The sequence below is a fragment of the Rhincodon typus genome, chromosome 5 (assembly GCF_021869965.1).
Source record: "Rhincodon typus isolate 14 chromosome 5, sRhiTyp1.1, whole genome shotgun sequence".
Taxonomy (NCBI): Eukaryota; Metazoa; Chordata; class Chondrichthyes; order Orectolobiformes; family Rhincodontidae; genus Rhincodon; species Rhincodon typus.
The window spans coordinates 1,280,113-1,291,958 of NC_063336.1; the positions used below are offsets into that span (position 1 = coordinate 1,280,113).

General features: G+C 46.0%; 1 protein-coding gene across 1 annotated transcript in view; it reads right to left on the reverse strand.

Moving 5' to 3' along the window:
* LOC125483089 (dynein axonemal heavy chain 6-like) overlaps positions 1 to 11,846 on the reverse strand; it is a 343,417-nt gene that overhangs the window by 41,085 nt on the left and 290,486 nt on the right. Inside the window, 4 exon segments of the mRNA XM_048596614.1 lie at positions 147 to 287; positions 1,239 to 1,334; positions 7,971 to 8,061; positions 9,784 to 10,190. Of these exon segments, the coding sequence (XP_048452571.1) occupies positions 147 to 287; positions 1,239 to 1,334; positions 7,971 to 8,061; positions 9,784 to 10,190 (735 nt within the window).

Here is an 11,846-nt window from a genome sequence, read left to right on the forward strand (position 1 = left end):
TACCTGTCCCTGTCTCACTCTCTCCCTCTCTGTACCTGTCCCTGTCTGTCTCTCCCTCTCTGTACCTCTCCCTGTCCCTGTTTCAGTCTCTCTCTCATTCTCTCTTCCAGTTCCTTGCTGAACGAGAATAGATTGAAAGTTGTCACCTTTTCATTGCTGAGAGCAGTGATCAGGATGGATGCCCTCGAGAGCCTGGTCGTGGTGAGTAACTTGCGATTGGCCATGGCCTCCTTCTGCTGCACAGTGTCATTGAAGATCTGCTGAAGGGATTGCTGGTGATTCTCAATCTACAGGAGAGAAACACTGAGACAACACAAATGCTGATGCTCTGGCTTACCCAAAGGATTGGTCAGGTTAGTAAACATGGCTGTTGTGTCAGGTACAAACACTGACATAGACCAGGAGACTGAGATCTGTCTGAGCGATGAGCCTCAGGGTCAACAGAAAAAAATGGTTTATGCAGCAGAGTGTGACTGAGACAGGGGCAGGAACTCAGTTTGGGGCTGAGACGGGGACTGGGACTGGGATTGGGGCTGGGATTGGGATTGAGATTGGGACTGGAACTGGGACTAGGATTGGGTATGGGACTAGGATTGGGACTGGGACTGGGACTGGGATTGGGACTAGGACTGGGATTGGGACTGAGAACAGGGGTGGGACTGGGGCTGGGACTGGGACTGGGACTGGGAACAAGGCTGGGGTAAGGCTGAAACCAGCCTCCTTCATTACAGACCTTTTCCTGTCAGGCATTGTAGAGAGAGCTGAAGGTTTACTGAGTCTGGAGCTCACCTGAATCTATCCCTTTAATGTTATATATCTGACAGAAATGTCTATCTAATGTTTTAATAATGTTATATATCTGACATAAGTGGTTTGTAAGACATATTTTGATTGCGTACCTGTATCTTTATTGTTTGATTAATGTGTCAACTCCTGGTTCATTAATGTTTACTTATGTTGATTTTAATTTCCTTGTTTCAGTGAAAAGTCAAAAATGTGAAATCTCATTAAGTTTTTTCTTCTGTTGTCATCATGGGTTTCCTTAGTTTTAAGATAATCAGTCTGAATAGGGACCGTAACAATATGTTAAAAGTACATGAGTGTGAATGTAAGTGCCCGTGCTGGAGCTGTACAAAGACATGATGGAGTCTGACTATGATTCTATCTATGGGGCTGGGAGTTGGTGCTTGGGACCTGCGAAAGGAAGGGAGCTTTAAGTGAAGCTAACAGTTTCCTACCAGTCTCAGACTTTCATGTTTCTTTCTAAGATTCTCCTTTGCGATCTCCAGGGCTTCCTGAGCCTCCTGCACATGTTGCTGTTTTGGTTCAACGGCCTGTCAAACACATACACACACATTTCGATTATAACCTTCACCAGCAGTTTCTACAAGTGGTGTTCTGTCCTTTACTGGTTTACTGTACGAGTACTGAAGTTTCCAATGGTTCTCTGTTGCTTTTAGCTTTCAAATAGCAGCAGGGGTTACCTGACCAAAACAATATGGCAAACTACTGTGGAAACCTGAAATAAATACAGAAAGTGTTGGAGAAACTTAGTAGGTCTGGCACTTGTATTATTAATCTGACCTATTCCAAACTCGAACAGGTTATGGTAAAACTAACAATTCTTTTGGTGACAGCTTCCCCAGAGTGGAGATAGAGGCCATTCAGCCGGCACTAACCCACCAAAGAGCATCCCATGCCCTTACCCTGTACCTGTAACCCTGCATTTCCCCTGGCTAACCCACCTAGCCCACACATCTCCAGACACTATGGGACAATTTCCCATGGCCAGTCCACCCTCACCTGCACATCCTTGGACTGTGGGAGGAAACCCATGCAGACACAGGAGAATGTGTAAACTCCACACAGACAGTCACCCAAGGGTGGAATTGAACCTGGATCCCTGGTGCTGTGAGGCAGCAGTGTTAACCACTGAGCCACTGTGCTCCAGAGGCAATCTATGATTTTTCTCTCTCCACGTCCATTCGAATTCCAATTCGAGTTTTCTTCTAGAAAGTGGCATTTAGGATCTTGGATCTGAATGCATTGAGGTATGGTGTGTTCTGGGTGTTGAGTTGTTGAGAAGAATATGTCACTTTGGACAGATATTCCAAAGTTTCTCACTACCACGGTTGGTGGAGGATGGGGTCTCCCTCATCTCACCTGTGAGCCTGTTATAGTTTTATAGAGATTGACTGCTGGCATCAATCAACAACTCCATTACTGTTGTATCATGTGACTGCCAGGATGTTGGAAGGCAAAGTAAATGGATCTTTATCCCTAAAAGTAAATTACAACGTCACAGTCCACATGTCTTGCTGATTGCACATCAGACCTGGCCTCTGTACGGATCCTGCCATAAAAGCTGATGGTTTTTCCAAATTCCCGGCCTTAGGTAATTCTGGATATTTTCCAGGCTTTCACACAACATATGCCATTGTTCTCCATAGACACAAGCAAACTATCTAACCATAACAGCTGCTCCTGCTAACCACTGTGCTGTCTGGCATCAGTAATCTGTCTGCTCCCCCATTCATTCAGCACACTGTCCTCTGCACCTGCACTCTGAGCCACATCTCTCTCTTTAACTGCAGTCCTCAGAAAGATCATTACTGTCAAACATCAGAAGAACGCCCCAGTGTTCCACCCCAAAGTCTGGATTTTGCCGGCCTGCAGTCATTTCAATGCTGTAACATCAGCTGTAGCCCTCCCACTATTTACCCCTAAACTATATCACGATTGTAAAACCCTGCAGTCTGACTTTGCTCGCAGTGTGTAGGAAGGACAGTCTCCTGCTGATTGGGATCACCGCTGCTAACCTGCAGCTTGCCAGACAGTTTGAGGTATGGGCCATGTTGCTGGCAGTTCAGTTTTTTTTTCTTTTAACAGGTATTACACGTGATTTTATTTTTCAATCAATGTGCAGAAAACATGAGGCTGTTTCCATTTCCCAAGGTTGGAGATTCCCATTGCTCGGATTGTGAAACTTGTAGATAGTAAAATGAAATGGTTTTCATACTTTGTATTTTTAAACATGCAGTGAAATGCTAAAACAGCAATCTACCTCAGCCTCAGGTTATGTGAGGAATCTAAAGCCGGTTACTCTGCAGTTTGTAGCATTTTTACTCTCCTGTCCGGGTGTCAAACACTGTCACCTTGGTAATTATTCCTGGCTGGTTTCATCACTCCTTTTCTAACATTGATAATTTCTGTCAGGAGCAGGTTGGGATCATTGTGAGAGCTGTGTCTTTGAATGGAGAGAATTAGCTGAGGTACATTCTACCTGTTCCATCAGAGAGCTGAACATGCCATCATTGAAATAGGCTGCTGAGATCTCCCCAGTATCTGAGTAAACATTCCTCCTTCAATCAAACCATCATCTGTGGGATCTCACTGTGCACTGATGGGATGCTGCATTTGTTGTTAACCATGGCTCAGTTGGGGGTACTCTCAGCTCTGAGTTAAAAGCTTGTGGGTTTGATATTTGAAGCTGGCACTCCCAGGGAGGGCTGTACTGGTAGAGGTACTATCTTTCACATAAGACATTAACCTGAGGCCCCATTGGGTCATACTGGACTCAAAATGTTATCCCTGTTTCTTTCTCCGCCAATACTGCAAGATCTGCTGAGTTTCTCCAGCACTTTCTGGGTTTTTTTTGCCGCGCCAGGTCTCTTTGGATTCCATGAAAAAACACAATTTTGAAGAGGAATTGGTGAATTACTTCTGCTGTTTAGCCCAATATTATTCCTCAGTCAAACCTCATTAAAGAAAGCATTATCCATTTATCATCTCATCACTATTTGTTGCAGCTTGCTGTGCAGAAATTGGCTGCTGCATTGCCTACAGTATAACTGTGTCTACATATTAAAAAAGATAATTTATTGAGAGGGAACACTTCGGGATGTTGTACAAACTGTGCTCTTTCTGTCAGTTCAGTGACTGAGACTCCAGTGGGTGTGCAGTGGTTTCGCTCTCTCTCCATCTCCCTCTATAGCCACAGGGTGATGTGGTGAGGCAGACACATAGCCTCCCAATAGTGAAACACACACACTAACTAGTGCCTGTGCTCCTTTCTCTTTCCTGCAGCCTGCTAGGAGGATGGTTCTAGTACTGTGCCTTCTGTGGGCTGCTCTTGGTGTGTATCAGACAATAGCAGGACAATGTCCAAAGGAGTGTAGCTGCAGCTGGAAACCCACCATCAACCGCACCGAGGTGGACTGCTATCGGCAAGGCCTGAAGGCAATGCCAGCTCAGCTCCCTGAGGATTCCTGGCTTCTCAGAATGGGTAGGTATTGCCACTGGATCACACACTGCATTGTGAATCATCATCAAAGATCCCTCCCACCTCAGGTATAATCTCTTCCAACCTCTTCTATCAGGCAGGAGATACAAAAGCTTAAACACACTTACCAACAGGTTCAAGACCAGCTTCTTCCCCACTGTTATTAGAATTCTGAAAGGACCTCTCAAATTTCAAATTTAATGTTGATCTTGCTTTGTGCACCTCCTGTGCAGTGCAGCCTTGCTCTGTCTAAGCACCCTATGATCTTTATGTCTTTGTAAGTTATGATCTGCCTGTACTGCTCGCAAAACAAAACTTTTCACAGTACTTACGTGCACATGACAACAATAAGTCAAATTAAATGAATAGCTCACACAGGTAGGCTGACATGTAGGTGCATGAGGACAATGCAATAGGCCTTCCTCAGAGATCCCCCACTGTAACTGATTGAGAATATTTCTGACCTACTCACAGTGACAGCGATCGAAGGATGAGTCATGAAATCATGCACAGAAAGTGGGCACTCAGCTTATCCTGCCTATGCCAGCCCTTTTATAGATGGATCCAATTAGTTTCATTACCCCTGCCCTTTTCCCGTTGACTGGTCTATATTTCCCTTTCAAGTATATATCCCATTCCCTTTGGAACATTACTATTGACTCTGTTACCACCTCCTTCCAGTCAGTAAATTCCCGATCACAATATCTGGCTGTGTGAAGTAAGTATCTCCTCCTCTCCTATCTGCTTCTTCAACCCTCCTGCTGCAGGAAACAGTTAGGAACATAGGAACAGGAGGTGGACATTCAGCCCTTCAAGCCTGTTCTACCATTCATTGAGATCTGTGGCCTAACTCCATATCCCTGCCATTGGCCCATATCCCTCAATCCTTTTGTTTAAGGAAAACAAAGTCTATCTCAGGTTTAAAATTAACAACTGATCCCATACCATTTTGTGGAAGAGAATGCAGAACATCTATACCCTTTGTATGCAGATGTACTTCCTAACATCTCTCCTGAATGATCTGGTCCTAACCTTTAGACTATGCTCCCCAGTTACAGAATCCCCAACCAGTGAGAATAGTTTATCATTATCTAGCCTGTTTTTTTTTCCTGTTAATATCTTGAAGACTACAATCAAATCACCCTATAACCTTCTAAATTCTAGAGAAAACTGATCTAATTGATATAATCACTCCTCAGAACTTAACCCCTGAAGTCCAAGTATCATTCTTGTAAACCTATGCAGTACTCCTTCCCAAGACCAATATATCCTTCCTAAGGTGTGGTGCCCAGATCTGCTCACAGTAAAACAAGAAACGTAGAAAGTAGCAGCAGGAGTAGGCCATTCAGCCCTTCAAGCCTACTCCACCATTCAATATGATCACAGCTGATCATCCAGCTCAGTCCCCTTAACCTTTGATCCCTTTAGCCCTAAGAACTATATTTAACCCCTTAAAAGCAATGTTTTGGTCTGAACCGCTTTCTGTGAATTCCACAGGTACACTAATCTCTGGGTGAAGAAATTTCTCTTTGTCTCAATCCTACTCCAGATGGGCTCTAACCAGGGTTTTGTATAGCAGTGACTGCTGGGTTGTTAAGTATATTCAATGAGATGGTGCACTGACCTTGCCTGGCACTGCGGTTATGAAGCTCTTAAGGCTTCAGTCAGCAGGTAGGAAGGAATACTGAGGCATTTCCCTTTATTTAGTTAGATTTAGTTAGCCTTGAACATTTCAGAGTTTGGAACAATGCCCTGATATGTTTGAGCATCCTGTAGAACAGTGTTGAAGGTGACAGAGACCATTGTGCTGAGGTATAGTGGTGACATGAGCAGCTTAGTGTACATCTCCCAGTCCTGACTGGCTATGCATGTCTCTCACAAGCCGATACAGGATGAAATTTGCCCTCTCGAGATGTGTGGACCATCACTTACTGTGTGTCTCACTCACAATATGGCTGTGCATGTGGAATGACATGCGCAGGGACCGTATTATCAAAATGTTACTTTGGGCTCAGTGTCTCCAAATTAATCGTAACCCTAAACCTAACCCCTCAATCTTGGCTGAGGCATTAACGTCACAGTGCAAGGACCCCTGACACCGAACACTATCTGAAGTCAAGGAGCCAGTTGTAAGAGATGAGTCATGTTTGTGCATTACAATTTCCTTAATCATTGCAATGTTTGAAAAGGCTCAAAGTGGTACAATTTCACAGGTCCAACAGCGACAAAGAAACTGGAGCAGACATTTCATTAGTGCCAGTGAATATATATTTACTAAAGAGCACATTTACTATGAGCTGTCTGCTCTTGGTGAATGAATTTCTTCCTTTCCCTCTCATTACGCATGGGTTCAGCCCTGATGTCCCCATCTGAGGTGGAGGGAGCCTGATTTATTGTTAACGTTTCTGGCCTGGAAGCCTTGGCTAACTGTCCCCTGGGAACATTCGGGTGTAGAGGATCAAGGCCTGCTGAGAGCCTCCTGTCCTGATGCAGACCCTTTCTCCTCTGCAGGCTTCAGCATCACAGGCAGTGGACAGGATGAGCAGGAGGAGGGGCTGGGCACTCTGGAATGTCCTGAGATAACGCTTCTGATGGACCTGTGTGTGGCTCCTCCTCTGTCTAGGTGCCTGCTGCAATCCGAGAGGAAATGGGCATGCAGACTGAAGTCAAGGTCCCTCATCATGGCAGGGGAATTGAGTTTAAGAGCCGTGAGGTTATGCTGCAGCTCTATAAAACCCTGGTTAGACCACACTTGGAATATTGTGTTCAGTTCTGGTAGCCTCATCATAGGAAGGATGTGGAATGTTCAGAAAGGGTGCAGAGGAGATTTACCAGGATGCTGCCTGGACTGGAGGGCAGGTCTTATGAGGAAAGGTTGAGGGAGCTAGGGTTTTTCTCATTGGAGCGAAGAAGGATGAGAGGTGACTTGATAGAGGTGTACAAGATGATGAGAGGCATAGATAGAGTGGATAGCCAGAGACTTTTTCCCAGGGCGGAAATGACTATTACGAGGGGGCATAATTTTAAGGTGATTGGAGGAAGGTATAGGGGAGATGTCAGAGGTGGGTTCTTCACACAGAGAGTGGTGGGTGCGTGTAATGCGCTGCCAGCAGTGGTAGTGGAGGCAGATACTTTAGAGACTTTTAAACAACTCTTGGACAGACATATGGAGGATAGTAAAATGTAGGGTATGCAGGGTAGATCGATCTTAGTAGGGTAATAGGTTGGCACAACATCTTGGGCCGAAGGGCCAGTACTGTGCTGTCCTGTTCTATGTGCTATGTTCTGTGTTCATCCCTCTCTTACCTTGCCATTGAGCACCAGCTACAGCACTGGAGCACAAGCCTGTCTACAGAAAGATGCAGACACAGAGAGTGCCATGGTTTTAGCCAGTGTGTGCACACAGGCAGTTGGACACATGTAGCCCAGAGCCAGCTTAATGCTGGTGCCATCAGTGGCCTCCTGTATCCTCCAATCCAGCGATTGTATCTGACCAGCAATCATCTGCTACCTGGGGCTGATCTGGCGCCTGGTCTCTGGCAGTTTATCCTTGACCAACACTGTAACCTTGTCAGGGATTGTGGTCAGGACCTGACCAAGATGAAGTGTTCCCTGAGGCGGAAGTCTCAGAGCTGGAGGATAACGCAGGAGGAAGCATGACCAATGCATTCTCTGAGGGCTCACTGACCTCCTCCTCAGAGATGGAGATGGAACTGAGTCTGGATGGCACTGGCCTCCTTTTCCTTACAGTTAACTGTGTCCCAGTCCCAGTCCCACCTCTATAAGAAGAGAAGGAACTGCTTGTGCTAAGGGGTAAAGCATGCTCAGCGTAAAAATGAGTTTGCACTGGCATTAATGAGAGAGCAGCATGAGGATGCTTACTGCCCATGGAGCTCTCAGTGTCACCAAATCAATGGTCATTCCCCCCAGTCCCACCAAACCAAGCATTTTCACCTTATTTGGGGTGAGGAGCATAATATCCACCTCCCCCCAGCAGGTCTCGGCCCTCAGCCTGGTTATGACAGGAGTTTTTCTTGCAATGATGCAATGGTATGGGGTTGAGCCTGATGGAAGTGGATGGCAGAGTAGCTTATGGTGACATCTGAGTAGGAGGGGTGGGAAGGGGCCCCCAGTGACTGGGAAGCACAGAGGGCAGCAAGAGTTAGTAGTTTGGGAGGCTGTGGTGGGAGAGACGCACTTAGTGACATAATGTATACAAATGTCAGAGCTGTACTCACACAGTGGCTCAGTGGTTAGCACTGCTGCCCACAACGCCAGGGACCCGGGTTCGATTCCACCCTCGGGTAACTGTCTGTGTGGAGTTTGCACATTCTCCCCATGTCTGCGTGGGTTTTCTCTGGGTGCTCTGGTTTCCTCCCACAGTCCCAAGATGTGCAGGTTAGGTGGATTGGCTGTGTGAAATGCAGGGTTATGGGATAGGGAAGAGGGGGTGGGTCTGGGTGGGATGCTCTTCAGAGGGTCAGTATGGGCCGAATGGCCTGCTCCCACCCTATCCCATTCTGTGAGCCTTGGTGATAGGTGTGAGCAGTGACAGGGTTAGAGTGAGGGGTGAGCCTGGGGAGTGGCAGGGAGAAAATGGTGCCACCTTGCGGAGTATAGAAGAGCTTTCACCTTCTTCCTGCACTGCTGTATGCTCTGTTCCAGCCCAGCCATTGCACTGTCATGGGCTGCTACCTCAATGCTGTGTGGCTCCATTGTGTGGCATGTCCTCTGGTAGACAGCTGGAAAAGGAAGGAGTCTCCTGTGTGCCACTCTGATTGGCAGCATCTTGTGGTCCCAAATGGCAGTATGATGCCAGTTTTCCTGCCTCCTGTAGTAACAGAATGCAAGGGGCTTTTCCTGACTCGCAGCGCCTTTGGAGCTGGGATTTAAACATGGCATCAGCTCTGCCAATGACGCCTTGTCCCAACAGAGGGCAGCACTTCCCCTGGTTCCTCAGCAGAGAAAGTGATTACATCGAATGGTGGACTCAGATCAAGGGAATGAATGGCCTATTCCTGTTCCTATTTTCTATATTTCTGAAGGTATGTGAGAATCATGCGAGTATATGGGATGGAGGGTGACAATGTTTTCAACTGAATTGTGGAGCAGGCTCAAGGGGCCAGATGTCTGCTCCTGCTCCTATTTATAATGTTCAAACCCAACCTTTTTGAACTAATATCTAATATATCCTAATATCCCCAACTTTGCTGCAAAGCTGCTCGGTATATTTTACTCTGTTAAAAGTGGTAGTAATGTTGTTGTTGATGTTGGTAAGACATGTCAGTGCTAGCACACTAGCTGCACATTACCACAGCAGCATCCTGATCTGTTCTCACCTGCTCATGTGTGCTGCTTCCTTTTCAAAGGTGAGAATCTCTTGCAAACCCTTCCTGCTAAATTCCTTCAGGGAATGCCACATACCGAAAGCATCAACTTTGAGCGTAACTCCATCAGTTCAATCCATCCTCAGGCTTTCTCTGGCGCCAGCCAATTAATACTGGTTAATCTCCATGGTAACCAACTCAGCAGACTTCCCCACAAGGTCTTTCAAAGTCTGTCCAGTCTTCGTTTCCTGATGCTGGGCCAAAACCGTTTCAGGTCCATCAGAGCAGGAGCATTCTCTGGCCTCTGGAGCCTGTCTGACTTGGACATGCCACTGAATGAAATCACTGCTCTGCCACCCAATGTCTTCCAGGCCCTGAGTGCCCTCCGAATCATGGACCTGGCCTCCAATAAGATTCAGAAGATATTCAGCAAATCTTTCACAGGCTTGGGCAAGCTCTACTTCCTCAACCTGGACCACAATTGTATAAGCCACATCCCACCAGGCACCTTTCAGCCACTCAGCAGCCTGAAGATATTGGTCTTGGACAATAACCAGCTCAGCACGATCACTGCTGCCAGTCTGGAAGGTTTGGGAAATTTACATGAGCTGTACCTGAGAAATAATGGTCTTGACAAACTTCCAAAGGATATCTTCAAACATACGTCTAAACTTACCCAGCTAGCACTGAGCGGTAACAAGTTGAGATCGATTGATGGGACATCACTTTTACAGTTACCAGGTAAGAGGACTTTAGCCAGACTGACTCAGAAAGAATAAAGTATAGAAGCACAGGCAGACAAGCAGCCACAAAAAGACAGAAACATCTCAATTTTCAAAAGGACCTTTCAGGAGCTCAGGACATTTCATGCGTTTTCCCACCAGTGAAATCTGTTTTTAAAGTTGCTGGAAACATGCTCAGCTTGTACACAGCAAAATCCCATAGACAGAAAGTTGATAATGACCGGATAGTCTGCAGTTAGTGGTATCACTGAGAGAATAAACATCAACCTTTATTTCAGAATGAAGGGGGACACGAGGCAGGAAGCTCGGCAACAATTTGTTAGCCTAATTGTGTCACAGTGGGAAACTACTAGAGTTCATTACAAAGGAGCCAATAGCAGGAGATTTAGAAAACTCCAATAAGTCAGGCAGAGCCAACTTAGTTTGTGAAAGGGAAATCATGTTTGACTAATTTCTCAGAGTTCTTTCAGGAGGTAACAAGCAGGGTTGATAAAGAGGAATCTGTAGATGTAGTGTACTTGGATTTCCAAAAGGCATTTGATAAGATCACCAACAGACATTGCTACAGATTGGACAGTCTGGGCTAGAGCCCACTGGAGATAGAAGAGGAAGAAGGTGACTTGTTTGAATCATAAAAGATGTTGAGGGGACAAGGTATGCTGCCTTGAATGGGTGAATCTCGCACACTGACTTACTATTTCAAAATGTGGAGGCACCATTTAAAGTGAAGATAAGGAGAAATATTTTCTCACAGAGAACTGTGAGTCTTTGGATACTCCCTTCCTGCAAAGGTGTTGGAAGCAGATTCTTTGAATATTTTAAAATCATTGCATCATGACTTCAATGGGCAGAATGCACTGAAAATCATGTCCTGCTTCTCCAAAAGCTGTCCTAACATTGATAAAATCTGAATGAGATCATCAGGATGACCAGTTTACCTGGCTGACTGCTTCTCAGGACAAAGGCAATTCACTTCAGGATTTGTTGTCAACAGAGAATAACTATTATTGTAACAGACTTAATTTTAACAAATGACAAAGAACAGAAAGGATTACCAATCTACTCCGAGAGACAAAAAAACTGGAATCCATGGTAGACAAACAGGAGGCTGGAAGAACACAGTAGGCCAGGCAGCATCTGGAGGAAAGGAGCAGTCAATGTTTTGGGCATAAACCTTCTTCAGGACTGGATGTGGGGTTATGGGGAGCTGCAGATAAACGGGGAGGGAGGGGGTAGGGGAATGGTGATGATGGGTGAACAGCGGTAGTTGGTATATCCTGGTTGGTCAATGGGAGGGATGAATCTGATTGGTGGCTGGAGGTGGAACGTAAGGGAGGAGGTGGGGCTGAAAGGGAGCTGGGGGTCGGTGGGAAGGTTATTTGAAATGGGAGAACTCAATGTTGAGTCCTCTGGGCTGTAGGGTGTTGTTCTTCAAATTTGTGTTGCAAGTCGCTGTGACACTGGAGGAAGCTGAGGATGGACATGTCAGAGAGG